General features: G+C 62.9%; 1 protein-coding gene across 4 annotated transcripts; it reads left to right on the top strand.

Annotated features, from left to right (window-relative positions):
- The first annotated feature begins 181 nt into the window (after positions 1-181).
- On the top strand, positions 182-26,942 carry FGFR1 (fibroblast growth factor receptor 1). 4 transcript variants are annotated; one of them, XM_027744862.2, is made up of 18 exons: positions 182-360; positions 6,403-6,611; positions 14,403-14,666; positions 15,365-15,448; positions 15,899-16,074; positions 17,770-17,893; positions 18,623-18,813; positions 20,422-20,566; positions 21,869-22,071; positions 22,602-22,747; positions 22,848-22,969; positions 23,077-23,187; positions 23,330-23,520; positions 23,665-23,787; positions 23,939-24,009; positions 24,266-24,403; positions 24,904-25,009; positions 25,136-26,942. In XM_027744862.2, the coding sequence occupies exons 2-18, from the start codon at positions 6,521-6,523 to the stop codon at positions 25,310-25,312; spliced, it is 2,463 nt and encodes an 820-aa protein (XP_027600663.1). In that variant the 5' UTR covers positions 182-360; positions 6,403-6,520; the 3' UTR covers positions 25,313-26,942. The 4 variants fall into 4 exon arrangements, with proteins under 4 accessions (XP_027600663.1, XP_027600662.1, XP_027600665.1 ...); XM_027744861.2 differs by having other exon boundaries at positions 23,077-23,193; XM_027744864.2 differs by lacking the exon at positions 182-360 and having other exon boundaries at positions 6,430-6,611; positions 21,869-22,065.
- Positions 26,943-27,667: the final 725 nt, after the last annotated feature.

Here is a 27,667-nt window from a genome sequence, read left to right as displayed (position 1 = left end):
CAAGCCCCATCAGGCCGCTGAGGAGGAGGAGGAGGAGGAGGGCGGAGGAAGGCGGAGGAGGAGCCCGGGCTGTCGGCGGGGCGGTGCGGGAGCGGCTCAGTTCGGCGGCGGGCGCTCGGCGGGACGCGGCGGGCGGGCAGCGGCAGCGTCGGGGCGGCCGCGCCTTCGGGAGCGCGTCCGGGAGCGGCTCCGGGAGCGCCTCCCGCCGCCTCCGCCGGCCGGGCCGGGCCGGGGCCGCCATGGGGCGGCCGCTGTGAGCGCGGCGGCGGCGGGGCTGCGCCTCTCGCCCCGGCCGGGGCTCCCCTCCATTGTTCCCGGGAGCGGCGGCACCGCGCCGCCGCCGCCGCCCGCGGGGCTCCGGTGAGTAACGGCCGCCGGGGGGGCGGCACCGGGACCGGCACCGGGACCGCGGGGCGTCGCTTTGTGCTCCGCGGGGCGGGCGCGGGGGGCGCGATCGGGGGACGGGGCTCCGTCGCGGCCGAACCCCCCCAGATTCGCCCTGTCCCCCGTGCCGGGGCGGCTCCGGTTTGGGGGACCTGGGGGTTTGCGGACAGCGGGGCGGGGCGGGGGTCGGGGGCCCCGGTGTGCCGCCCCCGGTGTGCAGCCGCTCGGCGGGCGGCAGTTTGGGAAGGCTGCGGGTCCGACCCCGTCCAGCGGCCGAGCCGAGGCTGGACCCCCCCGCACAGCCCCGGCCCTGAGACCCCTCCCGGCGCCGGGGGAGCCCGGCGAGGGTCAGAGGCCGGTTTCCGAGTCGTTGCTTGGTCCCGTATTCACGAAAAGTTCCTGAGCGGGAGCCTCGCGGCTTCCAGAAAAAGATGGAGAAGGAGCTGGGTTTAGTTGTGTTTCGGATTTGGAATCCCGGGGCGTTCAGCCGTCACCGGGGATGGAGGCGCTGGAATAACGCCGTCCCGGAGCTGGGGTTTCCCTTTGTGTGTCCAGGCTGGTGGGGCTCCGGGAGCCGCCGCATCCCAGCGCCGTGCCGGGCTCCGGGAGCCGCTCGTCCGCCCGCGGCGAAGGCGCCGGGAGTGCGGGGAGGCGGCGGCGACACCTGCGATGGCGGGTGACCCTCGGCACCGGGAGGATTTGCTTGCAGAGGGTTTTTGGTTGTGGCGTTTGTGGGTTCTGGGGCCAGGAGCCGCGGAGGTGGCCGCTGGCCTCGTGCGGGGACGCAGCGGAGCGTGTCGTGTTCAGGTGACGCCGAGGAGCTCCGCGGCCACCTCGCTGCTCCTTCTCCGCCCGGATTCGCTGAGTCGCTGCCCCGTGTCCCGGCTGGTCGGGGCAGGTCCCTTCCCGGCGATGTTTAAACGCGAACAGCGCGGCGAACCCACCGGCTGGCGGGGGTGAACGGACGGGCTCGGAGCCCCTGCCCGGTCCCGGCCGGAGGGAAACTGGGGTTGCGCGCAGGCGGAGGCGGTGGTTTGCTCCGGCTGGAGCTCTCCGGGTGCCGACCAGCTGGATGCCAGCACAGAGGAGCGGGGCGCAGGGGCAGCCCCCCCGCGCAGCCCAGGGACGCCGCAGGAGCGTGGGCCCCGCAGCCCCCTGCTCTGGCTAGCAGCCATCTTCCCCTCTCAGGAGCACTTCCTCCCTTAATCCCTGTGCTGGCTGGCATGCACTGCTGCCTTTTCCTTGTGTTGCTCCGAGAGGATTAAAATAAATCGCCCCCGCTCCGGCGGGGTGCAGGCAGGAGTGGTGCCGGGCCAGGGCAGCCGGCGGGAGCATCGTCTGGGCTTTTCCACGCGCGAGCTGCTGCCCGGGCCGTGTGGGAGGGGGCCCGGGTCCCTTTCAGGTGTGAACTGGAACTCCCTCTTTATTTACCACCTAAAACCGTAACCTGAACCGGGAGCTGTATTGCCTCCATCCCCAGCTGGTGCCTCCCGGTGCTCTAGCCCCCCAGGCCCTGGCTGCTGGAAGCTCATCCCATCCCGGCAATCCGACTTTCTGCCCCTTTGTGACCTGCTGCTTCTGGGCACGAAGGCAAATGTGTGTCCTTCCCCTCCCAGCGGCTTTCCCTGGAGGAGCAGAATGTAGTGAAAGCCCCAGCCAGCTCCCTCTCAGACTGGACAACGGGCCTCTGCCCCTTCCAGGGGATGGCAGGCTGTGGTCGTGTCCCAGTGTCACCATCCTTGACCAGTCCACTTCCAGTGCAGTCAGGGGGACTAGCCCAGTGGAGACTTTGGGATACCAATGGTTGCTCTGTAGATCTGAAAATCGAGCCCTCGATTTTCACACCTGAGTGTGAGGATGCTTCTAGAACTGAGCTGGTTTTATGGAGATCTGTGGGTGACACTGGGCCTTTCCCTGTCCTTCCTGCCCTGTGTGCCAGGGTCTCCCACCACCAGATGCCCACAGCTCGACGCCAGAGATGCCCCCAGTAGCCCTAAGTCCTGGTGGCCAGCTGGGAAGGGTTAATGTGCTCTGTATGCTGCACAGTTGGATATTTATTTTTCCAAGCGTGTGTCTGCTTTAAGCATTATAGTTTTTCCCTACAGTTCCATTTGCAGTTGTGTTTGCTTTTTATTTCAGCAAATACTTGGTTCCTGACCTGAGCCGCAGGCTGGGGCACGGAGCACTGGGCAAGGGAAAGGCTTCGCTCCTGTCGCCCACGGATTGTGCCTTTGGCATGTCCTTCCTCCCCAAGGGCGCCTGGAGGGCTGCTTGTGTTGAGCCTCAGAGGAAAACGAGTCTCCTTTCTGTGCTTTGGAGCTGGAGGGCATCTCTGCCCAGCAGGGTGGTCTGCTGGGGGTCACCACGTCCCCCCTTGAGGGACGGGTGACCCTGGCTGGGCGCAGCCCCCCAGCGCAGGCTCCTGACGCTGTGCAGACCCGGGAGCTGAGCTCAGACTCTTCTCCCTGCGGGATTTGGCCTCTCCCTGTGTTTCTCCTGCCTGCTCTGCATTACCCACTGGCTGCTGGCACTGAGGCACCCCGGACACTCTGATGTAGTGGATGCCACAGGCCAGCTCTGCTCCAACGGGGAGGCAGAGGGGCCAGAGCCCCCCCAGCCTCACCCAGCCCATGGCAGCAGCCACCCCCCCTCACATCCAGCACTGTGGGCACACAGGGATCAGACTGGGGCTCCTCTGTGGATGTCACAGCATCACGGGGCTCTGAGCCCCACGTGCCCCAGCTGGGCAGCCTGCTCCAGCACTGGCTCCTGCGTTTGGCACCTCAGATGCATTCCAGGGATGAGCCACGGGACGGGAAGGGGCTTCCCTGCTCAGAACCACTCAGCTAAGAACCATGGGGTGCAGCTGGGAAGGTCCCGTCTGTGCCGTGTCCCTGGGACAGCTCAGCCCTGTGACTCAGGGCCGTGGGAGACACGAGGGGTGAGAGTGCAGCCCTTGGGGTCCCTGAGGACGGCAGGGGGACAGGTTAAACGAGGCTCCTCGTGGACATACCGGCGTGCAAAGGCAGTGTGAGAGCATCTTCCCTGGTGCACGGGGGAGCTTGTGCCCCCAGGGGGTGCACGGGTGGGCACAGGGGTGGGCACAGGGGTGTCCGTCACCACTCTGAAATAGCTCCGTGGGTGTAATGGCCGCTAGTAATTGCAGTCTTGGAGGCAGGTCTCTGAGAGGCATTTAGCCCTGGCTCCTCTCTTACTGCTTCCATTTTTAGTTGTTTAAATCCACCCCGGAGCAGTAAATTGCAGTGTGCTGGGGCCACGGGGAGCGGGGATGGTGCCCGGCAGGAGCCAGAGACCCACCCTGCCTGAGCTGCCATCCTCCCGAGCAAATGGTTTCCTGTTGGGATTTATATAAAAGCTGTATAAACACAGAGAAGAGCCATGTTTGCACAGGTAGGAGCACTCTCCCCACTTCCTCACCTCCTTCCCGAGTGGGCACCAAGGAGCCACAAGGGCAGGTGTCTTGGGGCTTCCCAGTCTCCCCTTCTCCCTTGGGAAGGAGGAAGGGGTCTGTGCTGCCCCTTCAGCATCTCTGAGCACTGGGATTCCCTCAGGTGCTGCTGAGCCTGTCTGGGGAGAGCAGGCAGGAAGCTGGGATTGCTCCCTGTGGTCAGGATGTGTCCTGGTCCTGCTGCCTTCCAGCAAAGCCGTGGCTGCTGCCCCCTCCCTTGCTGCCCAGGGAAGCCGACCATCGTGTGCTCCCGCTGAGTCCTGGCACACTTCCCTCTGTCCTTCCCTCCTTCCTTCCCTCCCTCCCTCCCAGTGACCCTCTAGCCACAGACAGCTCTGCGCTGCCAAGCGATCCCTACGCCATGGAAATATGCTGCTGTCAAGGCCCTGAATCAGCTGGAAGGCGCCCGCTCTGAGGTGTATCGGAGAAGGGCTCTGCTGTGCACGAGCCAGCACTGACTCATTTTTCAGGAACTGGAGGCACTGGGCTCCCCTCCATCCCTCCATCCCTCCCTCCCTCCATCCCTCCCCTCGGCACAGGGCCGGCTCGGGAGGCCCACGCACACACTCCGCATTAGGGCATGTTCCGGGGAGCATGTGCTGTCGATAAACAAAGCCACTGAGAGACACAAAATAATTTCCAGAAATACCAAGGACTTTTTTTTTTTCCCCCTCCCTCAAAGAATTCCACCTCCCCCTTTCCAAACCCTGATAAATCCTGAACATTCAATAACTGTTTCCAAGCACTGCCCGGCACCTGGGAGCGCTGGCGTTGGAGATAACGCCGGTGTTTGCTGGGTGCCCTTTTTGCTGTCTGACTCCTTGTGTGAATAGTTTGGCTCCCAAATACTCCTCTGCTGGCTGCAGGCAGAGCAGTTGGGCAGGGAGGAGGCAGCCAGGGCCCCCAGGCCTGCACCCTGGCTGGGCTTCCTTGGGGTGTGGAGGCTGTTTGGGGGATCTGAGCCCTTTGGGGCTGGTGGCTGCTCAGCCCATCCGTTGGGAAAAGCTGGCGCTCCGGGCACAGGGTCTCGCTCTCACACTGGAGCGAGAGAGGCGGCGGCCAGAGCTCCACGGGCTGAGTGCGTGGGGAGGATGAGTAGCGGTTTATTACTCACTACGATTATTACTCACTGGTTTTAACAGCGTGCACTTCAGCCCGACGCCGTATGGCAAAGGGAAGCGCCCGTTCACGCGGCAGGTTGGGAACGGGAACGGCACAGCGCGCGGCCCTCGGGAGGGGAACCGGGTGAGCTTGGGATGCTTGCCACGGGCTGCGGGGCCCGGGGGCACAGCTGCACCCCAGGAGGGGCCTGGGGGGAGGGCTTTGGGGATGGTGTCGTCCTGTCCACACCCTGATCCTTGCGCTTCCCCCGTGGCTCCCGCCGCCAGCAGTGCCCTGGCCGGGGCCGCGCGGGTTGTGCAACGGGCTGGGCAGGGTCTCGCCGCGAGCGCTTCGGCAGAGCCCGGCGGGACCATCAGCGGGTGTCGGGACCTCGTCCCAGGCTGCTGCCGAGGTGCAGATGTGGCGCGGGGGTGGAGCACAGGGGCTTGTTCCCAGCCACTCGGCTGGGAACAGTTGGCCGGGGGCGGTCGGACTCTGGCTCCAGCATTCCCCTGGAACGTGTCTTGGCAGAGCTCTGTGATCCTGGCATGGTGGGAAAGAGGGATGGTCAGTGGGAAGGAGGGATGAGGGCCCTGGAGGGCACATCCCTGCGGCACCCTGAACCACGATCAGGCTCTGCTGAGTCTCCCTGTGCCAGCACTCGCCTCCGAAGCTGCCCTGCACGGAACATTCCCTGGGAAGGGCATGGGGACCCGAGGGAATGGGTGGGCTGGAGAACCCAGCGTGAGAGCTGGCAGGGATGAGAGTGAGTTGCAGAATTGGCCGTGGAAGAAGGGGGATTTCTCCCCAAACAGTCACTCCAAAACCAGCTGTTGGTGGAAAGAGATTGGCCGCAGCTGGCTGACCCTCCAGCTCCAGAAGGGCCTTTCCGTGGGGGTGGCTGCTGTGTGCCCTATAGATCCTATAGGGAATGGAGGAGGTTGGGGTTTGCAGTGGGATCTGCTTTGCTGGGGTGCACAATGACAGGGACAACATCAGATTTTGGTCTGGATATGGGATTTCCCACAGCAAAGCTGTGGATCAACAGCTGATGAAGTGCAGGAAGAGGAGAGGAGGAATCTCCTTTTCTTTAACCGGCATTAATGTTCCTCCCTCCATTCTGGGAAATTCTGCTGCGTGCGATTCTGCCTCGCCAGCGCTTTCTGCTCTTGACACATCAACGCTTTTACGCAGGGAAACATAACCCTGCCAGTCAGTGCCGGTCACGTCAGGCTGCTGAGGGGTCTGTGGGGACCTGCCACCACGGTCCGGGGACATCCCACGATCCAGGGACATCCCATGATCCAGGGACATCCCGCTGTCCGGCTGGATGCTGGAGGAGTGTCACCTGTGATGGCGAGTGTGTCCCACCGCGCAGCCGTGCCTGGATGTGGTGGGATGTGGGGGAGCCCCTCGCCCTGCCCTGACTCTGCTTTCCTCCCTCACAGCTCGGAGGGGCTGACGGCCCGGTGGAGACCCGCCCCGCGCCCGCCCGGGGCCAGCCCGGGGTCCCCATGGAGTGGGAGTCGTGGAGCGCAGTCGCCGAGCAGTAGCTGCAGCAGTGGGATGTTTACCTGGCGGTGCCTCATCCTTTGGGCTGTGCTGGTCGCAGCCGCGCTCTCCGCTGCCCGGCCGGCCCCCAGCCTGCCCGACCAAGGTAAGAGGGACACAGAGGGACACAGAGGGACACAGAGGGACACACTGATGCGCCGCGGCCGCGCCGGGAGCCCCCGCTCTCTCTACTTCATGAGACAGGAGCCCGTCTCCCTGCAGCAGAGGCAGAGGCTGGCATGTGGTCCAGCCGTGGGGGCACCAGCACATCCCCGGTGCCACTTGCAGTGCCACCCGGCTGCCTGGGAGCTGGTGCCCGTGGGGACATGGCACTTGTCCTCAGAGCAGTTTGTGTGGGCACAGAAGCGGGCCTGCGGCTCCAGCAGTGCCTGGGGACATTTTAAAGCTGGAGAAGAATTGTGGCAAACCCTGACCTGTTGGTTTGGAGAAGGATACAGAGCCCTGGGGGTTGTGTCCCTGCCCGGGGCCACTCCATGTCACAGCACAGGGGTGCCTGGCACAGCTCCAGGGCACCTTGAGGCACAGTGGATGGGCCGAGGGAGTTGCCTGGCCCTGGGGAGAGTGGGCCCCGGCAGAGAGCCCTGCTCTGGTGTGTCAGAGCCTTGCCCTTCCCCTTGGTGAGGCAGAGAATAACCAGACCCGGCTGCGCCGCGCGGGACTTCGACTTGCTGCCTTTTGGTTCTAATTACCCAAGAATGTCTGGTCTGTGGGCACTGCTTTGCTTTTTAAGACTCGCTCCCCCTTCCTCCTTTCTCCCACCAGAACCCTGAGAGGCAGATTGCTGGTGCAGCCAGCATGGGCACAGTGGCTCGTGGTGCCCCGGGGTCCTCTCAGGGCTCGGGGTGGGAGCTGGCACCGGCGAGTGGTCTGTGCTGCAGCTGCACCAGCCTTGGTGAGGGATGACTGGGTGATGCCATGGGGCTGGGGTTGGTGCCTCTGGTCGGAGCGGGGAGTACCCTGTGAGGTGACACCACAGGAGACAGCCCGAGTGGTCCCGGGGAGCTGCAGCTCCAGAGAGGAGCCTTGGGCAAAGCTTTGCTCACATGGACCATTGCTGAGATTTTTCCACTGGCGTGCCTCCTCCCCACGTCTGTAAACAATGCGGTTGACAGTGGTAAACATGTTTTTCTCGGGAGATTGCTCTTCCTGGAAGAGGTTTCCTGGTGGTGTTTGGGGTAAGGATGGCTCTGTGCTGCTGGTAGAGCAGCACTGGCAGCCCCAACCCCAGCTGTGGTGCTGGGAAAGGTGTTGGGGAGTTCAGGCCCAGGGCTGATTGAGCAGAGGTGGGTTTTGGGGTGCCTGAGGAGCCCTGCAGCCCCTGGAGGGTTTGGTAGCAGCGTCAGGCAGTGACAGTGGAGGAGGAGAGGTTGGAGAGGAGGGAGCTGGTTCCTCGCCAGCCTCATGCCAGGGCTAACAATAACCTCTGGAAACGTTTCCCGACATGGTTCTCACCAGGGCGGCCCAATTAGTGCCACAGCAGGAGCCCGGCTGGGGCAGAGTCCGTCCCTTGGCTCCGGGGCTGGCTGGTGGGAACAAAATGTTCCCAGCAGGACATGTGGGATGGGAAGAGCCGGTGCTGGGCCAGGACCTGCAGCCGGGGCCGAGCCACCAGCACCTCGCAGGAGCAGGCTCTGACTCGGCCCCGCGGGTTTTGGGGTTCCATGGGATGTGGATGGGGCTCAGCTCCCCTGCTGAGGGGTGTTGTGTCCCAGGGGCCGAGCTCTCTGTCCTTCCCCTACATCCCTGTGGCTCCCCAGTATCCCCCCATCGCCTCGGGGGCAGCGGCGGCCGCGCTCGGTCCCCTCTGTGGCAGAGGCAGCAGCTTTCCCGGACTTTGTTCTGCATGTTTATAGGGTTTCAGTTTACTCCCAGTTCTGAGGCAGCTAAGCTCCCTTCTCAGGGAGGAGTAATCCCCTGCGCCCGGCCAGCGGCCCTGGCCTCGCGCAGAGGGGGGTTTCAGCCCTGGCTCCCCGCTCCTCATGGCATGGGAGGGGATTTGGGAGCTCTGCTTGTCGTGGGCTCGCTCCCAGTACCAAAAAATCTGGAGCAAATAAAATATTAATGGGCACTTACTGCATTTTATAGTTACCTAAATTTGGAGGTGGTGAAAAACCCCTGGTTAAGGGGAAAAGCCAAGAAATTTCCGTGCGCAGCCTCCGTCCCTCCCTCGCACAAAGCTGCTCTTTGTCTCCAGGTTAAATAGAAACCTGCAGAAAATTGCTGAGGGTTTTTTTCTCCTCTCTCCTTGTCTGCCATTGTCCTGGCTGCTGCTCAGGCATCTCCTCGCTCGGGTCTGCCTCAGCCCTGCCGGGGGTGCCGAGCGGCCGAGCAGATTTTTGTGGGGAGCAGGGAGGTCCTGCCCTGGGCAGCTGGTTTTGGGGGACACTGAGTCCCGAAGGCACCCCCCTGGTGCAGCAGATACTTTCCCAGGGAGTGCATTTGCACTCCAAAGCACAGGGGTTTGGCTGCAGCCCCCTCCCCGGGGGCCGGGGGGCTGCCCCATTTCCCGGGGCCGCCGTCCGCCCAGCTGGCCACAGGCTTAACCTCCCCCTGCCCATCTGCAGGGCCGGCGGGGGCCCTGCATCCCGGGGCTTTGTTGTCCCTGGCTCGTCCAGGGGGTCTCTCTCTGGGCCCTGCAGGAGCCAGAAGTTAGGGTGAGCAGCGTGCTCAGCCCGGGCAGCTTGGGGGACCCCAGCAGGCAGCACCTCGAAGGTCCTTGGCTCGTCCCTGCTGCTCCCCGGGAGCACTGCTGGCCCTTGGCTCTGACCCCCTCCCCATTTCTCTGCTGTCCCATCCCCTCCCTGTTTTTGCAGCTCTCAGTGTCTCCCACCCTGTGCCCCAGGGAGCCCCAGGGGATCCAGTTTGGATCCTGGGAATCCCTTGGAGCAGCTGACTCCTTGCTGGAGCCCCACAAGCAGCCCGAGGATTCCCTGCCAAGCCTGCAGCCTCCTGCACTTCTGCTGTTGATGGCAGCAGCCCAGGACTGTTCCCGGAGCTCGGGGGGCCCAGCAGCCCCCAGCAGCCCCCCCAGACCCCTATTGCTGCAGCCACCCCGTCCCAGCTCCCCGGGCATCGCCGTGTCCTCCAGGGCATGGGGCTGCTGCCGTCCCCTCCCAGCCTGCCGGGCCGACATTGTTCCCTCCTCCCGCCTTTCCACTCGGATGGTGTCACTCCAGCCCTTAATTGAGGAGGAAAAAAGGAAATATGAGTCTTTGGGAAAAGCAGCTACGCTGTGCCAGAGCCTGGGCTGTGGAGCTGCCCCAGGGGGAGCGGAGCCACACTGGGGGGCTCAGGGGGATCCCTGTGAGTCTGGGGGCTGTTGAGCCCCCCGTGTGTGACTGCCCAGGGCTGTGCAGGAGGGATGCAGGAAGAGGAACAGAGACTCAGCTCTGGTGGTGAGCCAGGGCCCAGACAAAGCCAGCCAAAATCTGTGTGGATTGGGATGTTCACTTGCGACCCTCATCCTGTGCCTGGGGAGAGCTGATGGGGGGTGTCGGTGCCCCAAGCTGCTGCTCCCAGGGCTCTGAGCTGCTGCAGAGCTCGGAGCATGGTCAGGGGGTCCTGGGGGGAAAGGGGTGGGTTTATCCTGACAGCTTTGCGAACTCCCAACACGCCTGTTAATTAAGTGCTGCTTCATTTGCCGTGCAGGCTGGGAGAGCAGGACATAAATCCCCCTCTCCCTGTGGAGGAAGCAGCCAGGGACTGGAGGGTGCAGAGAAGCCCATGGCCTTCTGGGCTGGCTTGGACAGGAGGAGCCAAGGGGTGCCCTGAGCACCCCAAGAAGAGCCACGGGTGGCTTGAGCTCCTGATGCTCATCTGTTGGCATCTCCCTGCTGCAGCCTTTCCCCGGAGCAGGAGATCCAGGGATATGCATGGCCCTGGGAGCAGCTGGAGCGCTGGGATGTTGCCCCTCGGGACATGCCCCCGGCACAGCCCGGGCTGGGGGGGACACGGCAGGGCGAGGAGCTTTTTAAATCAAAAAGAAGCCAATCCCCAAGTCCCGGTAAGCGCTTCCTGTTGGGATTAGCGGGGCTGCCGGGCATGTGTGTGCTTTTTCTTCAGGAAATACCTTCGGAAAGCCCCGCTGGGGTCTCCAGGGCAACCGGCGCCCGCGGCCCCGCGCCCCCCGCCCGCATTGTCCCCGCGCCGCTTTGTTGGCCCCTTTATTGCCATCGTCACCATCGCCGTGGCCGCACAGCCTGTGGCTCCCGCTGCTCGGGGGTGCACGGGCAGCACGGAGGGTGGAGGGGGGGGGTCGGTGAATCTCTGTGGTTCCTCTCCCCGCGGCTGCTGTCGCGGGTCCCCTTCCCCGCCGTCCCCGTCCCCGCCGTCCCCGTCCCCGCCGTCCCCATCCCCGCCGTCCCCGTCGGGGGCCAGCCCTGGGGAGCCGGTGACAGTTATATGCACTCGGTGACACTCTCCATCTGGCCGACGCTCGCCGGGCTCGGCTCCGCTCTCGATTCCATTTCAAAGGTGGAATAAAGTAATAAACCCGCAGCGGCCGCCCCGGCTGTGGCAGCTGGGGGGGCTCGTGGAGGCACTGCCAGCCAGAGCTGCCCCTCACCTTGCTGGGCACCTTGGGGCCTCCTGTCCCTGCCATAGCAGGGTGGGACAGAGCTCTGCCTGTGGGACCGAGACACTGCTGTTTGTTTGCTCTCCTTGCTGTTGCCCTCTTTGCTCAACGGGGCCATGAGCACCCCCACAGCTCCTGGCTGGGGTGGGGACTCCCACCCACTGACCTTTGTGCGGTGCCGGCAGCACCCGGAGCCTTCCCGAGCCCTGGGGAGGAGAGCCAAGCGTTTGTCTGGCTGATTAACCTTTGGAGAAGCACCCGTGCAGGGCTGGCTGGTGCCTGGAGGGAGCAGCCGGCCAGGGTGGGCTCTGCCGTGGGGCTGTGCCAGGGGCTGCACCTGGTGCCGTGGTTTAGGTTACAGAGAAGCAGAACATGAGACAGGGACGCTTCGGGCCGATGGAGTCCAGCGATCAAACGGGCTCACCCTGGAGCTGCAGTGGAGGCCACACCGGTACCACAGCTCACGCCGCCGGTGCTCCCGTGTCCCCGGTGTCCCTGCTGCCATCCAGGCTGCCCGGTGCCATCCGTGCCGTCCCGTGGCCACAGTGCTGTCTGCCTGCCAGGGCCGCAGCACCGTCCAAGCCCTGCTCCCGCCGGGAGGCTGAGCGAACCTGGACATGCTCATTAGCCTGTGAATTCGTTCCCAGGCCGTTCCCACCATGCCGCGTTTTCCGCCTCATCCCGAGTGCCAGAGATGTGCCGTGGGTGACCGAGGGGCAGGGGCCTGCCGTGCCCTCTGCCTTCTCTCTCCGTCCATCACCTCCCAGTCGTGCTGGTGATGCAAACCAACCCCTGGCTTGGTGGGGCTGGGGGAGGGAACGGGGGCTTTGGAAGGGGATCTGGCCACATGTCAGCAGCCCCCGCCTGAGCTCCTCAGCCCAGTGGCCTGGAGGAGTGGTGGCACTTGCACGGGGTGCCAGGGGACCTGTGTGACGCCGTGCCCATGGGAAGGGACCCGCCTGAGCCTGAGACACTGCCTCCCCGAGCCCTGGCATTGGGCTGAGATACCCCAAAATCCCTCCCCCTCCAAAGACCTTTTCCACCTCCAAGCCACCTCTTCCCACTCCACAGGTCCAGCTGAGGGGTGCTGGCAGAGCTCGGGGCTGGCAGGAGCAACCTCCCTGGTTTCCCTGCGGGGTTTTTCTGTTCCATAGGGAAGAAGTTTGTCGGTGCTTGGGTGTATGGGGCAGAGCTGGGAGCAAGATAAGGGCAGATATGGCTGCAGCACCAGATTCGTGGTGGTTTGTGTTTTTGTGGCTGTTTATCACCCACTGACCTTGCTCTGTGTGAGGAGGGAGTTGGGACAGGCAGGAGGACGCGGCGTTACCCAGTCCCGGGGTGTTCAGATGGACAGGACGGGATGTCACTGCTGCTTTGTGAGCCTTGGGAGATGCCTGTGACTAATCACTTGAAACACAAATCAGAGCTGCGAGAAGTGCCTCTCCTGTGGGAGAAAATCAGGGAAAAACAGCATTGCAAAGCAAGGCCCTTCCCCCACCGGGGAAGGGTCTCCTGTTGGTCTTCCCCTTCCACATTAAAATGCTTTGTATCCTCTCATGGATAAATCTGGAACTCTGGCTTTGGTATTCCAGCAGCTGAGGAAAGGGAGTTCTTCCCCATCCCACTGTTTTTCTTCAAGTGCTGAGCAAAAGAAAGAGGAGAAACTCTGGAGCCACTCAGGGATGTTTTCTCCATGAAGCTTCTCATCAGTCCAAGGCAAAGAGAAGTGGCCAGAAAGCAAAATGCAGGTCATGGTGCAGCGAATTGGAGTCTGGAGAACCGAGGTTTCATTTTTGGCTGTACAGAGTGGCTGGTGGGTGCAGGGAGGAGCAGGAAGGAGCTGCTAGTCCTGGCCCCACATCACCCACACACCTCAGCTCTGCTCCAGGGGATTTTGTGCCAGTAGAGACCCTGTGCCACTCTGCAGATGGCTGCCCAGAGAAAGCTGCTGCGTGGCTGTTTAAGGCACACATGCAAAGGAGGGAGCAGAGGCTGTGCTTGTCTGGCTCGTTGGGCACCCGGAAGTCCTGGGGGGCTCAGACCTCAGGCCATGGATCAGCTGGAGCTTGAGCACTTCCCGGCTGTTTCTGCCGCGTTTGTTGGGATTTTCTGGCCCTGTCTCTGGCCCCTGAGAGCAGCATCCACAGCAGTGCCGTGTGCCCCTTCGTGCTGCTCCTGCAGCGTCCTGATGGCATCCAGCTGGCCGAGAACAACCGGACACACGTTACCGGAGAGGAGACAGAGCGGAGGAGTCGGGCTCCGGAGCTGTGCCCACCAGCCCGTGGGGCTCGGTCTGGGGTGATGCTCACACTGCATCACCCACGTCATCGTAGGGAGCCCCAGCAGAGCTGCAGCTGCCTGAGCCCTTCCTTGGGCCGTGGAATTTGAAGAGGTTGTTTGAAACCCAGCGTCTGCCCCAAACCTGGGACCAGGAGAGCTGCTCACACCAGGGCCAGCGCTCGAGGACTGACCAGGGCCAGGACACATCAAGGCCAGGACAGACCAGGGCCAGGAGAGATGAGATCGCAGTGGAATGGAGAAAGGATCTTTGTGCTGCTCACACAAGTGTCGCCTCGGGGAGCAGCTGCAGCTCCCCTGCCCAGGAATGCTGTGGATGGGAATGCCGTGGATGGGAATGCCGTGGCCGGCACCTGTCTGGCCAGAGCTCCCCTGGGCTGACCTTTCCCCCCTCACTCCCTGCCTTGCTGTCCTGCTGCAGCCCCCAGTCCCTGCCCTTCCAGCCCTGCCCCGCCGCTCTCTAACTGGGGCGAGGGTCCTGGTGCCATGGGGACCCTGGCCTGCTTTGCTGGCTGCCCGCTTGTGGTTGGGATCCTGGGACCCCTGCAAGGTGGCAGAGCCAATCAGGGATGTGGGATGCTCCTGGGAGAGGCTGGATCCTGCCCAAGCAGCCGGCACTGCCTAAGTTGTCTCAAGTTGCCTGTTTCTCCCCCATTGTGAAGGCCCTGCCCTGTCACGCTCCGTAGGAGCCGAGTGGGGTGAGGGCTTTGGAACTCCCCAGGCACCAAGTGGGTGCTGCTGCGGGGTGAAGCACTTGGTGCTGCTTGGGGTGCTTGCAGCCTCTGCCTCTGCCTCCCCTCTGCTCTGCTGCTGCCGCTGGCTCTGTCCCCTGGGTACTGGGGTCCCCAGTGCCACAGCAGGAGCATCCCAGCAGCGCATGTTGCCTCATTAACCCGGCTGCGGCAGCAGCAGCAGCAGCAGCAGCAGCAGCATGGTTTCCTTTGGTCTCTATTCCTTTTCTCCTTCTTTTTTTTTTTCTCTTCTTCTCTCCCCTGACTCCTCCAGCTCTGCCCAAAGCAAAAATCGAAGTGGAGTCCTACTCGGCCCACCCCGGTGACCTCCTCCAGCTGCGCTGCCGGCTGCGGGATGACGTCCAGAGCATCAACTGGGTGCGCGACGGCGTCCAGCTGGCCGAGAACAACCGGACGCGCATTACCGGGGAGGAGGTAGAGGTCAGGGACGCGGTGCCCGAGGACTCGGGGCTCTATGCCTGCATGACCAACAGCCCCTCGGGGAGCGAGACCACCTACTTCTCCGTGAACGTCTCAGGTTTGTAGCAGCCCTGGCTGCGCAGGGAAGGGGCAGCCGCGGGGGCCGGGCTGTGGAGCGAGGAGCAGGCTGCCTCTGCACGGCCTGCACGCCCCACCGGCCACACGCAGTGAGTTTGGGGCCGACCTGCGACTCGGGGGTGCCTGGAGGAGTTTCCAGCGCGGTGCCGTGGCTGCTTGGCCACTGCAGTGCGGGGAGAAGCGGCCGGAGGTCGTCGTGTGTTTGTCTGCACGGGACTGGGGGGCTGCGGGGCCACCCCAGGAGGGGCACGCGCTGGGTGGGAGCCACAGCCTGTGTCGGTGCTGATGGAGTGTGAGGCTGGAGAGGGAGGAACGCTGGAGCTGGGGAGGTGTTCGCCGAGGCTGGGGTATTTCTGTGCCTGCGGGGTCTCAGCTGCCGCCCCAGGGGGGTTGGTGGACACGGGGTGAGGAGCTCCGAAATCACTTCTATCGGCAAATTGCTTCACTGTGCCCATGGCTGTGGGCACTGGGATGGTGGCACTGTTGGCCCTGGCTGTGCTGGGGGTGTGCAGAGCGTTCCCCCAGGATCCCCGTGCCCCCAGTGGGCATCAGCAACTCCCTGCCTTGGCCACCCCACTGGGCACAGCTCCCTGCTACCCACCCACCATGCTCTGGTCCCCACCAACCCCACTCACAAAGGTGCACAGATGTTCAGCGGGGCCATCTCTTCTCTTGCAGACGCACTGCCCTCTGCGGAGGATGATGACGACGAAGATGATTCCTCGTCGGAGGAGAAGGAGGCAGATAACACCAAGCCAAACCGTACGTGCACGCGGGGTTTGCCCTGTGCCGGGGCGAGGGGAGGCTGGGCACACGTGAGCATTGCCCGGGGGTGGAGACAGGCAGGTGAGGATGGGCAGGGGCTGCCTGAGCCAGCCCGGCCGGCAGTGGTGAGGGTGCAGTGCAGGGGGCAGGTCTGGGTGCACTGGGTGAAGCAGCCAGGGCAGAGCAAGGGGACAGGCCAGCACGGCTTCATTGGGGCCACTGCTGCTGCAGCCACGTGAGCTGAGCATGCACCCTGCAAGGAAAGGGCTGCTGTGTTTCATGGATAATGCCCAATGTCCCAGAGCTCCCCTCCTTACCGGACCCAGGCTTGACTGCTGGCATCTCTCTGGATTCCTGGCTCAGCCCTGCCCTGGGCATCCTTGGGGTTACACCCGGGACTGGAGGCTGGTGGGTTTGGCCGTACTGAGCCCCCACTCTGCTCCCCAGAGGCCATTGCTCCATACTGGACCTATCCTGAGAAGATGGAGAAGAAGCTCCACGCTGTCCCTGCCGCCAAAACGGTGAAATTCAAGTGTCCCTCGAGCGGGACACCCAACCCCACGTTGCGCTGGCTGAAGAACGGCAAAGAGTTCAAACCTGACCACCGCATCGGGGGGTACAAGGTACTGGGGGGGAATGGGATGGGGGGAACAGCCTCTGCACCTCGAGGGCTGGGGGGCTTGCAGGGAGGGGGAGGACTGGGAAGGGTCTCTGCAGCTTAAGAGGCACCGAGCCCCTGCCTGTGCCACCCCGGCGGGGGCAGATGGGCCCCTCTGACATTCCTGTTTCGGAGTGGCCCTACGGCAGTGACCTGCTTCTGGGTCATGTTTGCACCAGCTCAGCCCTGGGGGAGGGAGCTCATGGGGGAGGGGGCTCGTGCTGAGGGAACCAGCCCGGCTCGGCCGCCTCTGCCTAATCCCCCCGCCAAGGAGAGGGGTCTGGGCGTCCCCGGGGGCCCCGGGGTGGAGGAGCCCCTCCGTGCCCAGCAGTGGTTGGCAGGAGCTGTGCCAGCAGCCCAGGGGTGCCCCAGCCCACATTCAGGGGTCACATTGGCTCCCTGAGCTGGGGAGGGGAGCACCCCTCCCCAGTACCCACAGTGGGCCCAGGCTGCAGGTGCCACCCAGTTGGGAGGGGGGCTTGGCTCTCCCCTTCCCATGGCTCTGCAGTGGGGTCCTGCAGCACAGGTCCTGCAGTGAGGTGCAGAAGAGTCCTGGGGGGGTGACCAGCATGCTGGGACCCCCGAGTTTCTCTCCTCCCCAAGGGAGGGGGTGACCCTTGCAGCAGCTGTAGCCCAGGGACCTGTGGGTGACCCTACAAGGCACCAGAATCCTCTTTTTCCATCTCTCTTAATTTTCAGGAGCAGGGCTGCAGCCTCCCTGAAGCTTGCACCCCTTGGGGGTGTCTCCTTGGCTGAGACCCCTGAGCCAGCCTGGGGTTGTGTGGCCACGATGTGCCACTGAGTTGCACAAGCAGCCGTGGCCGTGCCAGGTGCCAGGGACAGCAGCAGGAATGCAGCCACGTCACGGCTCCCAGCTCCATGCAGTGTGTCCTGGGGAGGGATGCAGGCTCCCCATGGGATGGAGGCTCGTGGGTGGGGAGGAGAGAGGCTGCTGGCAGCAGAGGTTCCTGGCCCATGGCAGCCCATGCCCCGGATAGCTAATGGGGCTGAAATGCAGGACTGTGCAAACTGCCAGTTTCCAGCTGGGAGGGAGGAATGCAGCCCCACGGAGCAGGGCTCAGGGAGCTTTTGCCAAGAGGAGCCAGAGCCGAAGCTGGCAGCGACAGGGCTGGCTGTTGGAGAGCCTCTGGTGCCCCGTGGCCGGGGGGCCTGGGAGGTTCTCAGCCCAGCTGAGCTGCTGGGACCATCCCAGAGGAGACGCACTGGGTCAGCAGCACTCACGGAGGACACGCAGGCTGCACCCGCCCACTGACCAGCGTGGTGCCCACTGGCTGTGGGGAGCAGTGCAGGTCCGAGCCCCAGGGCCAGCCAGGGAAGCAGCTCTTCCCGGAGGAACAAAGCCAGTCTGTTCCCTGCTCACACGGGGGCCGCTGCAGAGGGGTGTCCCCGCACACTGGGCGGACCCATCGTGCTCCCCTCCCAACATCTGCTTCCCGGAGCAGTTGGCTCCGTGGCCAGGCTGTCCCAGGACAGCTGGGAGCAATTACAGCCCTTCTGTGGGGAAGGGGAAAGGTGACCTCAAAGGGAGATTTATGTCCCGCCCGTGCCGGGGGCCGGGGCTGAGCCAGCTCTGACGTGAGCGGGACCAGGGGCTCGTGTGCCCTGCACGTAACTGGCTCTGTCCTCCCCGTGCCCCCAGGTCCGCCAGGCGACCTGGAGCATCATCATGGACTCGGTGGTGCCATCTGATAAGGGCAACTACACCTGCATCGTGGAGAACAAGTACGGGAGCATCAACCACACCTACCAGCTGGATGTCGTGGGTGAGGAGCGTGGGGCTGGGGGGGGCTCACCCGCGTCCCCATCCCCCCAAACCTTCCCGAGCAGGAATGGGTGCTGCACCCTGGAGAGGCAGGGATGGGAGTGCTCACAGGGAAGGGGCTCACCCGCCACCCCTCTGCCGTCCCACCCCTGTGTTCACCTCTGTGGCACAGCAGGTCCACGAGCCATCCAGACAGAGGGTTCACCTCATCCTGTTCTGGGGATTTTTAATTGTGGTGAAAATAATTTCATAGACCAGACAGAAACTTTTTTAATCACCTTATTAGCCATAATTCCCAGCTGGGAAGGCTGGTCTGAGCAGTTCCACATATGGAGCTGCTCTAAATGCCAGTAAATGAACCATTAAAAATGTGATTTAATTTGATTACACTGAGCAAACTGAAGGGAACAGTCAGCGAGGTGAACAAAGGGGTTTGTTAATGCTGACTCACCACAGTGGCAGCCGCTTTGTTAATGGCCGGGGCCCTCCCTAGGTTTGTTTGACCTCTGACCCCCCCCAATAGGTGCCGATGTCCCTGTCCCCGTGCAGGGGTTTCACCTGTCCCTGTCCCTGGCTGCTCTCATCGACTCTCAGGGAGGGGATGCCATGGCTGTGCTGGGTGTGCCAGTACCCACGTCCTGGGCGTGGGGGGCTGCAGGGTGCACCCGTGGGTGGGCAGGTGGGCACCCCAGAGCCCGCTGTAAGGTGCCCCGTGTCCCCGGTCCCGCAGAGCGCTCCCCGCACCGGCCCATCCTGCAGGCAGGGCTGCCTGCCAACAAGACCGTGGCCCTCGGCAGCAACGTGGAGTTTGTCTGCAAGGTCTACAGTGACCCCCAGCCACACATCCAGTGGCTGAAGCACATCGAGGTGAACGGCAGCAAGATTGGCCCCGACAACCTGCCCTACGTGCAGATCCTGAAGGTAAAGCCACACGCTGGGCAGCCCCGGCTGCAGCCCCCGGCTCGCCCGTCCCCGGGGCAGGAGCGGGGCAGTGGCAGCCACGTGGATGGGCCAGAAGAGCCCCCTGGGGCTAAGGACCACTGGCCTTGGGGCAGCTGGAGCCCCAGAGCTGTCACCAGCCTGCCAGGGTGCACCAGAGCATCACAGGGTGAAGGGCAGGGAGGGCTGCCCCGGGGAGAGAGCACGGCGCTGGAGCTGGGAGCCCTGGATCATCCCAGTGAGAGCAGCTCCCTCTGCCCCCAGCTCAGCAGGCAAACTGGCTGCTGGTCTGACTGATGTCCCTGCTGTGGCAGGGGGTCAGACTGGGTGGCCTCTTAAGATCCCTTCCAACCCAAACCGTTCTGTGATTCCATGCAGCCATCCACAGCTGTGCCTTTGACCCCTGTGGAGCAGGGGGGAGCAGGGTTACACCCCCATGCCCGTCTGTGTCCCCTGTTCCTCCCGTGGCTCCCTGTGTGCAGCCCCATCCCTCCCAGCTGGCCGTGGGTACCGGGGGGAGCAGCCCCTGTGCTGATTGACGCTGTCGGTGCTGCCATTCCTGAGCACATCCGTGTGACTCCATGTTGTTGGTCTGTTCCAGCACTCGGGGATTAATAGCTCTGATGCGGAGGTGCTGACCCTGTATAATGTGACAGAGGCGGAGAGCGGGGAGTATGTTTGTAAGGTTTCCAATTATATTGGCGAGGCCAACCAGTCTGCGTGGCTCACTGTCACCAGGCCCCTGGCCACAGGTAATCGGAAGGACGCCCGGCGGGGTGTTTCCTTGGACCGTCGCTCCCCGGCGGTGGAAAACAAAACCCTGGGCTCTCTGGTTTCTGCTGTGTTTCTGGTGCAACAACCATGGAAAAATACCCAGCGGGGCCGGCTGGGCTTTGTGCTCTGTGTGTGTGTGTGTGTCCTGGTGTCTCTGCTGTGTCCTGGTGTCTCTGCTGTGTCCTGGTGTTTCTCCTGTGTCCCAGTGTCTCTCCTGTGTCCTGGTGTCTCTCCTGTGTCCCAGTGTCTCTCCTGTGTGCTTCCCACCCTATTGTACAGACACTGGTGCTGCTCAGGTGCCTGGTGGGTCAGGCACCAGCCAGGGCACCCCGTCTGCCTGGCTGGGGATCACACAGTGCTGTGCCCCCATCTGTGCTGCTCTCCTGTCTCCATCCTCCCATTTCCATCCTCCTGTCTCCATCCTACCATCTCTGCCTTACTGCCTCCATGCTTCCATCTCTGCCCTCCCATCTCCATCGTCCTGCCTCTGTCCTCCCATCCCCATCCTCGTCCTCGTCCCCGTGTCACCGAGCCAGCCGGCCGGCTCTGCCTGGGCTGATTTCTCCATGCAGCCCATCGCCAGCATGTTCGGATGGGCAGGACACTCAGTTTGGTGAAGGGTTTTAACCAGCATCTCCGTAGGTCCACCGGGATGAGTGGTCATCCTGAGGGTCTCTCTAGCAGGTCTGCAGTGGTCTCTGTCTGCTCCCCGGGGGTCTGGCAAATGAGACTGGGCTCTCCCTCCTCTCTGGCCTCCTTCCCAGAAGATCTCATGTGGTTTGCTTCTCCGTTTTTTGCTTCCATTTTTCCCTCCAGACGGCTGGTGTTAACACGACAGACAAAGAAATGGAAGTCCTTCACTTAAGGAATGTCTCATTTGAGGATGCTGGGGAGTATACATGTTTGGCGGGTAATTCTATTGGGATCTCCCATCACTCTGCATGGTTGACAGTTCTCGAAGGTATATACTCCTCTTCCTCTCCCTTTCCTCCCTCCTTTCCAACGTATGCATTGCGGTCCGGGAGAGAGCACTTCCCAGCCCCTGCCCCCCAGAGTGGGTCAGCACAGATGCTGCAGGGCTGCTCTGCAGCTGGAGCGGGATGGGGGAGTGTCCCCCCCACTCTCTGCCCACCTCCACCCCAGTTGTCTGCCCCCTGCTCTCTCCCTGGCCCAGGCAATGCATACCTGGGGAACTTTAACCAGGGGCTGCTCCGCCGGGGCAGGACGGTCCCGCACCCCCGGGGCCAGGCCAGCCCTGCCCGCACAGGGGGGCACTGAGCAGGGTTTGGGGGACTGGCAGCACTGCCTGTGGGGGCCTGGCCTTGCCCTGTGGTGCGGGGCCGTGCGGGGCCGTGTGTGCTTGTGCTGTGGGGACGGCTGCCCCATCCCCATTGATGCTGCTCCTCTGCATCAATGCACGGACCAAAGCCGGATAACAGCAGCGGGAAAGTTTTTGTGGTGCTGCCCGGTCACTGCTTGCCAGCCAAAAACTTTCCCTGTTATCAGCCACTGCTTTGTCAACCGGGTGTGCCCAGAGGTGGGGCAGGAATCTTCAGCTCCCTCTTACACCTCTCTCTGAGGCTCTGCTCTTTGGGGGGGTCAGGCTGGGGGTGCTGCAGGGGGTGCAGTGGCAGCCCCCGCCCTGCTGGATTCACCACGAACCCTGGCACGTGGCTGCAGGCTCTGAGCTGCTCACGGCTCCAACACCACCTCAGCCACCAAGGCAGGGTCTGCAGGTCCCTCCTCCCCACCATCCCATGGTCCCACAGCAGGTCACTGCCACTGGAGGTACCACTGGCTGCTCTGCCCTGAGCTCTCCCCAGTACTTACTGGTAACGCCTGGACTCCTGCAGCCCCGGGCACTGCCAGACACTCCCCTTCATCCCACTGTGTGCAGGGAAAGCCCAGACCCCAAGGGACCTGCAGCTCTGAGCATGGGCAGAGTGTAGCAGCAGTGACAGGGACCTGTCCATGCAGGTGCCCGTAGTGCCACATCCCTGTGGGGTGACTTCATGCCTGTCTCAGTTGGCCCCATCCCACCCCCGGCGCCTGTGGATGCAGTGGAGGCATTGCTTGGCCTTGGGGATGAGGAGCTGGGGGGTGCAACAGTGCCTTCCCTGCCAGGGTGGGTGGGCAGCCCGCAGTCCCTGCTGCACCGAGGTCCCCACCAAGCGTGGGGAGGAGCCGGGGGCTCCCCCAGTGCTGCTCCTGGGCCCTGGGGGCTGGTGGGTGCTTAACGAACACCCTGTTCATGCTGAACCAGCTATTGAAGACACCCCAGCCATGATGACATCCCCCTTCTACCTGGAGATCATCATCTACTGCATCGGGGCCTTCCTCATCTCCTGCATGGTGGTGACCATCATCATCTACAAGTTGAAGAGCACTACCAAGAAGACGGACTTCAACAGCCAGCTGGCCGTGCACAAGCTGGCCAAGAGCATCCCCCTGCGCAGACAGGTAACAGAAAGTAGAGAGGGGGTTTGTTTGTACCTACTGTCCCTCCTGGAGCCCAGCCCTTCCCGGGGGATCTGGGGGAGGAGGGACGGGGAGACCTGGGACCATCTCGCCTTGCTGCACGTGCAGCCCTCTCCAGCCCTGTGCCCATCCATGGCATGGGATGGGCACTGCCCAGGCTGTGCCTCCAATGGCAACACAGCGAGTGGGGAGGCCACACATCCCCTTTGCCTCCCCCCTCAGCAGGGCTCGTGAGGAGAACCAGGAGAATTTACAACAGTTCAAGGTTTGAGCAGAGCGGGGTAATTAAACACACTGAGGAGCCCGGGGAGCTCCCGGGCCGTGCATTTTGGGTACAGCGTGATGCAGATTAATTAAAAAATACATAGTCCGGGTCCCAGGTGGGAGCAGAACAGATGACCTCTTGCCATGGGCAGGGGGCTGGGGGCAGGGGCGGGTGCAAAGGCTCCCATCAGCACCTCCCCCCCGGCGGGGGCAGCCGGCTGCGGCCGTGAAGGTAACCCACGGTCCCACTGCAGGTGTCGGCCGACTCCAGCTCCTCCATGAACTCGGGCGTGATGCTGGTGCGGCCCTCCCGGCTCTCCTCCAGCGGCACCCCCATGCTGGCCGGCGTCTCCGAGTACGAGCTCCCCGAGGACCCGCGCTGGGAGCTGCCCCGGGACAGGTGAGGGGCAGCCCTGCCCCGGGTGGGAGCTGGGTGAGGGTGGTGGTGCCGATGCTGGTGACCGACCCGCTCCCCCCACACTGGGGTCTCCTCCCGGCAGGCTGATCCTGGGCAAGCCCCTGGGAGAAGGGTGCTTCGGGCAGGTGGTGCTGGCAGAAGCCATTGGCCTCGACAAGGACAAGCCCAACCGGGTGACCAAGGTGGCGGTGAAGATGCTCAAGTGTAAGTGGGGGTTCTGGCACGGTGCTGGAGCCCTGGCTGGTGCTGGGGGTGTGCAACTGGGGGGTACCCCGCCTGGTCCCCCCTGACCACTGCTCTATCCACTTTAGCCGACGCCACAGAGAAGGACTTGTCTGACCTCATCTCTGAGATGGAGATGATGAAAATGATTGGCAAGCACAAGAACATCATCAACCTGCTGGGAGCCTGCACGCAGGACGGTGAGGGTGTGCAAGCGGGATGGGGGTGTCCCCTCTGCCACCCCTCCAGCCACATCCATCCGCTGAGAGGGGCTGGCCTGGCACCTGTGGGGTCATGAGCCCCCACTCCGTGTTCCAGCCTCTCATCCCTCCATCCCCTCAGGACCCCTCTATGTGATCGTGGAGTACGCCAGCAAGGGCAACCTGCGGGAGTACCTGCAAGCCCGGCGGCCCCCGGGCATGGAGTACTGCTACAACCCCGCCCGTGTCCCCGAGGAGCAGCTCTCCTTCAAGGACCTGGTCTCCTGCGCCTACCAGGTGGCCCGGGGCATGGAGTACCTGGCCTCCAAGAAGGTGAGAAGCTCCCGGGGGGCTGTGGCGGGATGAGGAGCCTGGCAGCTGGGCCTGGGGGGATGCACACTCCCCTCCCTGCCCGGTCCACCCTGGGGAACCGCCCGGGGGTGTCGGGGACCCGCTGACGGCCCCGCGCTCGCTCAGTGCATCCACAGGGACCTGGCGGCCAGGAACGTGCTGGTGACGGAGGACAACGTGATGAAGATCGCGGACTTCGGGCTGGCCCGCGACATCCACCACATCGATTACTACAAGAAGACGACAAATGTGAGGGCCGGGCGAGGGGGGTCCTGCTGGGGTGGGGGTGCCAGGGGTGCCCCAAACGGCGCTGGGAATGCGATGGGAGTGCAGGGCTGCCCCCTGCCCCAGACCCCCCACGCTTGGGTGGCACGGAGCCAATGGGGGTTTTGTGTCCCAGGGTCGCCTGCCGGTGAAGTGGATGGCCCCCGAAGCCCTCTTTGACCGAATCTACACCCACCAGAGCGATGTGTGAGTAGTGCCCACTGGGGAAGTGCACAGATGGGGTTCATCTTAGTTTAATGAAATTATGATTAGCGTCAGCCGACCAAATATTTCGAATCCAGACTGTATTTGGTGCTGGCACTCGTCTGTCCTGCAGAGCGAATTGAAGCTGTGGGTGCCTGTCCCTCCCAGCAAACCAGCCTCTAAGTGTACCCAGACTGGGGCCCTGTGGGGTGTCAGCCCCCCCGGAGCTGGTGCCCCAGTGTCCACCCTGTGTTCCCAGGTGGTCCTTCGGGGTGCTGCTGTGGGAGATCTTCACGCTGGGCGGGTCTCCCTACCCCGGTGTGCCCGTCGAGGAGCTTTTCAAGCTGCTGAAGGAAGGTCACAGGATGGACAAGCCCAGCAACTGCACCAACGAGCTGTGAGTGCAGCAAGATGGCAAGATGGGATGGGCAAGAGGGAGGACACTGGCACCCCAACACTCCCTGCCCAGCTGGGACTGGTGAGGCAGGGTTGGAAGTCTCTGGGTGCCACTGCCTGACCCAGGGCACAGGCTGGGGCATGGAGGGGGACAGCCAGATGTTTGGATCTACAATCTCAGCAGTTCCCAGCCCTGCAAAACCATCAGCCCGATCTGTTTGCAATAATCAGCATCTCCCTCCATTATCCCATGGCAGGAGGGAATCCCAGCACAGGGACCAGCCCAGGCCATGTCCATCCTCCTCCCCAGACAGCCCCTTGGTTGCGAGGGCGGCTGGGGGGATTCCCTTCCTTCCCCACAGGAGATTACCCTAAATCCTGGGATAGCATCCTCCCTGGCCGTGGGTCCCAGCCTGGGTGCAGGGGTCTGTTCCTGGGTGTTCCTCTCCCATGGGTGGGGTCCCCATCTGCTGGCCCCATGCTCAGCTCTCGCCCTCGCAGGTACATGATGATGAGGGATTGCTGGCACGCTGTGCCTTCCCAGAGACCCACCTTCAAGCAGCTGGTAGAAGACCTGGACAGGATCGTGGCCATGACCTCCAACCAGGTAGGAGAAGTGGCACCCACGGGCCCCCACCAGCACCCACCCCATGTGGGGCAGGTGCTCCCTGGGGGCTCCCTGGGGGCTGCCCAGTCCCCTCCTGAGCCCGTGGCCGGGGTTTGTCCCCCCCAGGAGTACCTGGACCTCTCCATGCCGCTGGATCAGTATTCCCCCGGCTTCCCGGACACCCGCAGCTCCACCTGCTCCTCGGGAGAGGACTCTGTTTTTTCCCACGACCCCCTCCCGGACGAGCCGTGCCTTCCCAAGTTCCCCCCCCAGCACACCAACGGTGGACTGAAGCGACACTGAGGGTGGCACTGGTGGTGGGACCGTGCCGTGCCGTGCCACGCTGTGCCGTGCCACGCTGTGCCATACCCTGCCCTGCCGTGCCTGTGGACGCTGCCTGCGCAGTCTGGTTGTGCTGAGCTGTTGCAGAAGGGGTTCAGAGACACCTGTAGCATCTCATGTAACCAAAACCACCCACCTCCTGCCAGCTTCTCCTGCCGCCTCATGTCAGCTCTCTGCAGCCTGAAGGGTCCGTTCCGGTGTTTTTATGGCGTTTCCTCCCTTTTTTTTTTTTTTAAAACCTCTTTTCCATGAATTCTGTGCTTGAATATTCCCACTTGGTTGAGCTGAAATCGCCTGCCACTGGGGGCAGTGCCTGGCTGGGGAGCCAGACAGGCATCCCGGGATGGCACATCCTGACAGGGCACGGAGAGCCCAGGGCTGGTCTGCGACTGGGAGAACTTGCTGAGCTGGGAGCAGCACCAGGTTCCTGTGGCTGTGGAAGCCGGGGAGCCTCGGTGTGCTGGGAGCCTTGGTGTGCCCAGAGCCCTGGTGTGCCAGGAGCCCTGGTGTGCCAGGGAGCCTTGGTGTGCCCAGAGCCCTGGTGTGCCCAGAGCCCTGGTGTGCCAGGAGCCCTGGTGTGCCAGGAGCCTCGGCGTGCTGGGAGCCTTGGTGTGCCAGGAGCTTCGGTGTGCCAGGATCCTGGCTGGCTGGGGCTCCCTCCCTGCCCAGGATGCTCCAGGGCTGGTCAGCAGGCACATCACCCAGCACTGCTCAGAGACAGCCACATCCACCCGTGCTGAACCCAGAGTCCTGTGTACATAACGAAAAATATGTATAAATATGAATATATATTTACATGTCTTTTTAAAAGGGTTGTTACCAGAGATATACCAGTTTGGTAGGAAGGTACTAGTGGCTGGTAGATATCAGTTGCTATAAAAAAAAAAAAATTCATATATTTTGCTACTTTTGCTGTTTTTATTTTTTTAAATTATGTTCTAAACCTATTTCAGTTTAGGTCCCTCGATAAGAATTGCTGCTGCTGCTTCAGTTTTATATGGGGTTGTATTAAACAATAATAATAACGTGTCGATGCCTTTTGGGAATCCGTTGTCATTACGTGCCTGGCCTCGCCCTGGCCCCCCCTGTGTCCCCCCTGCTCCCTCCCAGGGCTCCGGCGGGGCTGGGGCCGGGCACTGGCACCATATTGGTGTGTGGGGACAGTGCCCTGGGGAGGGGCTGCAGCCCCTGCCTGGCCCTCAGCTGCCTGTGGGGAGGGACAGGGGGACGCAGGTCACGCTGTGCCCCAGCCAGGGGACGTGCACCCCACGCAGCCCCCACTCCCCCAGCAGTGCCAGCCAGTGCCTTACCAGCACCTGGGGAGTGGCCTCATCCCAGCTCCGCCCTTCTGTGCCCCCCCAGATCTGTCCCAGTGCCTGGCAGGACGGGGTATTTCCCTGGCCAGGGCAGCCCCTCACCAGGGCAGGGGCCACGTTTACCCCTTCCCTCCCCGTCACCGGCGTGGGGACGCCGGAGCCAGGCCGCTGTTACTTGAAAAGTTTATTTTGCCTTTGTATGGAGAAATATTATTTGTTGTAAACTCTTCTGTAATGAATCTGGAATTCTTGTAATTATTAAAGACTTTAACCGCAACTTTGCCGGCCACGGCCCGTCCCTGGGGGGCGGTGGGGAGGGGGCTCTCGGGGCTCTGTGTGCTCAAGCTCATCCAAGCAGCAGTCTGGGAAGGTGACATTCAGGGAGCAGCCTGGATGGCGGCTGGTTTTGTAGGAATTCTGCTTTTCTGGGCTCCAACGCTCCCCCTACAAATGTTTTAGCATCCTGCACCCCTCAAACTGCTGGGAGCAGGGTCCAGGCAGGGGTGTGGGGGGAGGTTCACCAAAGAGGGGGTGGGGGTGAGGGGCTGCCAGCCCCTCCCGAGCCCTTAAATGGTTAAGCTGAAGCAGCTGCAGCATCCCTGGCCTCCCCGGCCTTTTTAAATGCGTCTGCTTGTTGCTATTTCCCGGTGTAAATTAAATCGATCAGCTGCGCCCTGCCCGCCCCCCCCACTTTAAATTAAGTAGAGCTTTTAATCAAGTGATTTATGTTGAATTTGCAGCCCGGGATTAAACTCGCGGCCCGGGCGGGGGGAGCGGGGCTGGGGGGCTCCATAAATCACCGTTCTCTCCGGGACTGGCTTGGCGAGGCACGGGGAGAGCTGGAGCTCGTGTTTACATCATCCCAAACTGCTGCTCTCACCATCTCCTGCTCATTTCCTGGGGTTACCAGGAGGGCAATTAAATATGATAATAAGCAGAGCGGCTGCAGCAGCACTGCTGGTGCTCACTGTGGGCTCGGGAAGGGGCACGTGCAGCCAGG

This window comes from Pipra filicauda, unplaced genomic scaffold (assembly GCF_003945595.2).
Source record: "Pipra filicauda isolate LSUMZ 115617 unplaced genomic scaffold, ASM394559v2 scaffold605_size231112_pilon, whole genome shotgun sequence".
Lineage (NCBI taxonomy): Eukaryota > Metazoa > Chordata > Aves > Passeriformes > Pipridae > Pipra > Pipra filicauda.
The sequence above is the reverse complement of the archived record's forward strand: the minus strand, read 5'-3'. Positions and strand labels throughout refer to the sequence as shown.

What these genes read in the sequence shown, in the direction of transcription:
- FGFR1 (XM_027744861.2), top strand. Translation starts at nt 6,521, where the DNA reads ATGTTTACCTGGCGGTGCCTCATCCTTTGGGCTGTGCTGGTCGCAGCC. An exon ending in CTACCAGCTGGATGTCGTGG is followed by an intron (nt 17,894 to 18,622) that starts GTGAGGAGCGTG and finishes CCGGTCCCGCAG; the next exon opens with AGCGCTCCCCGCACCGGCCC. An exon ending in TACACCCACCAGAGCGATGT is followed by an intron (nt 24,010 to 24,265) that starts GTGAGTAGTGCC and finishes CTGTGTTCCCAG; the next exon opens with GTGGTCCTTCGGGGTGCTGC.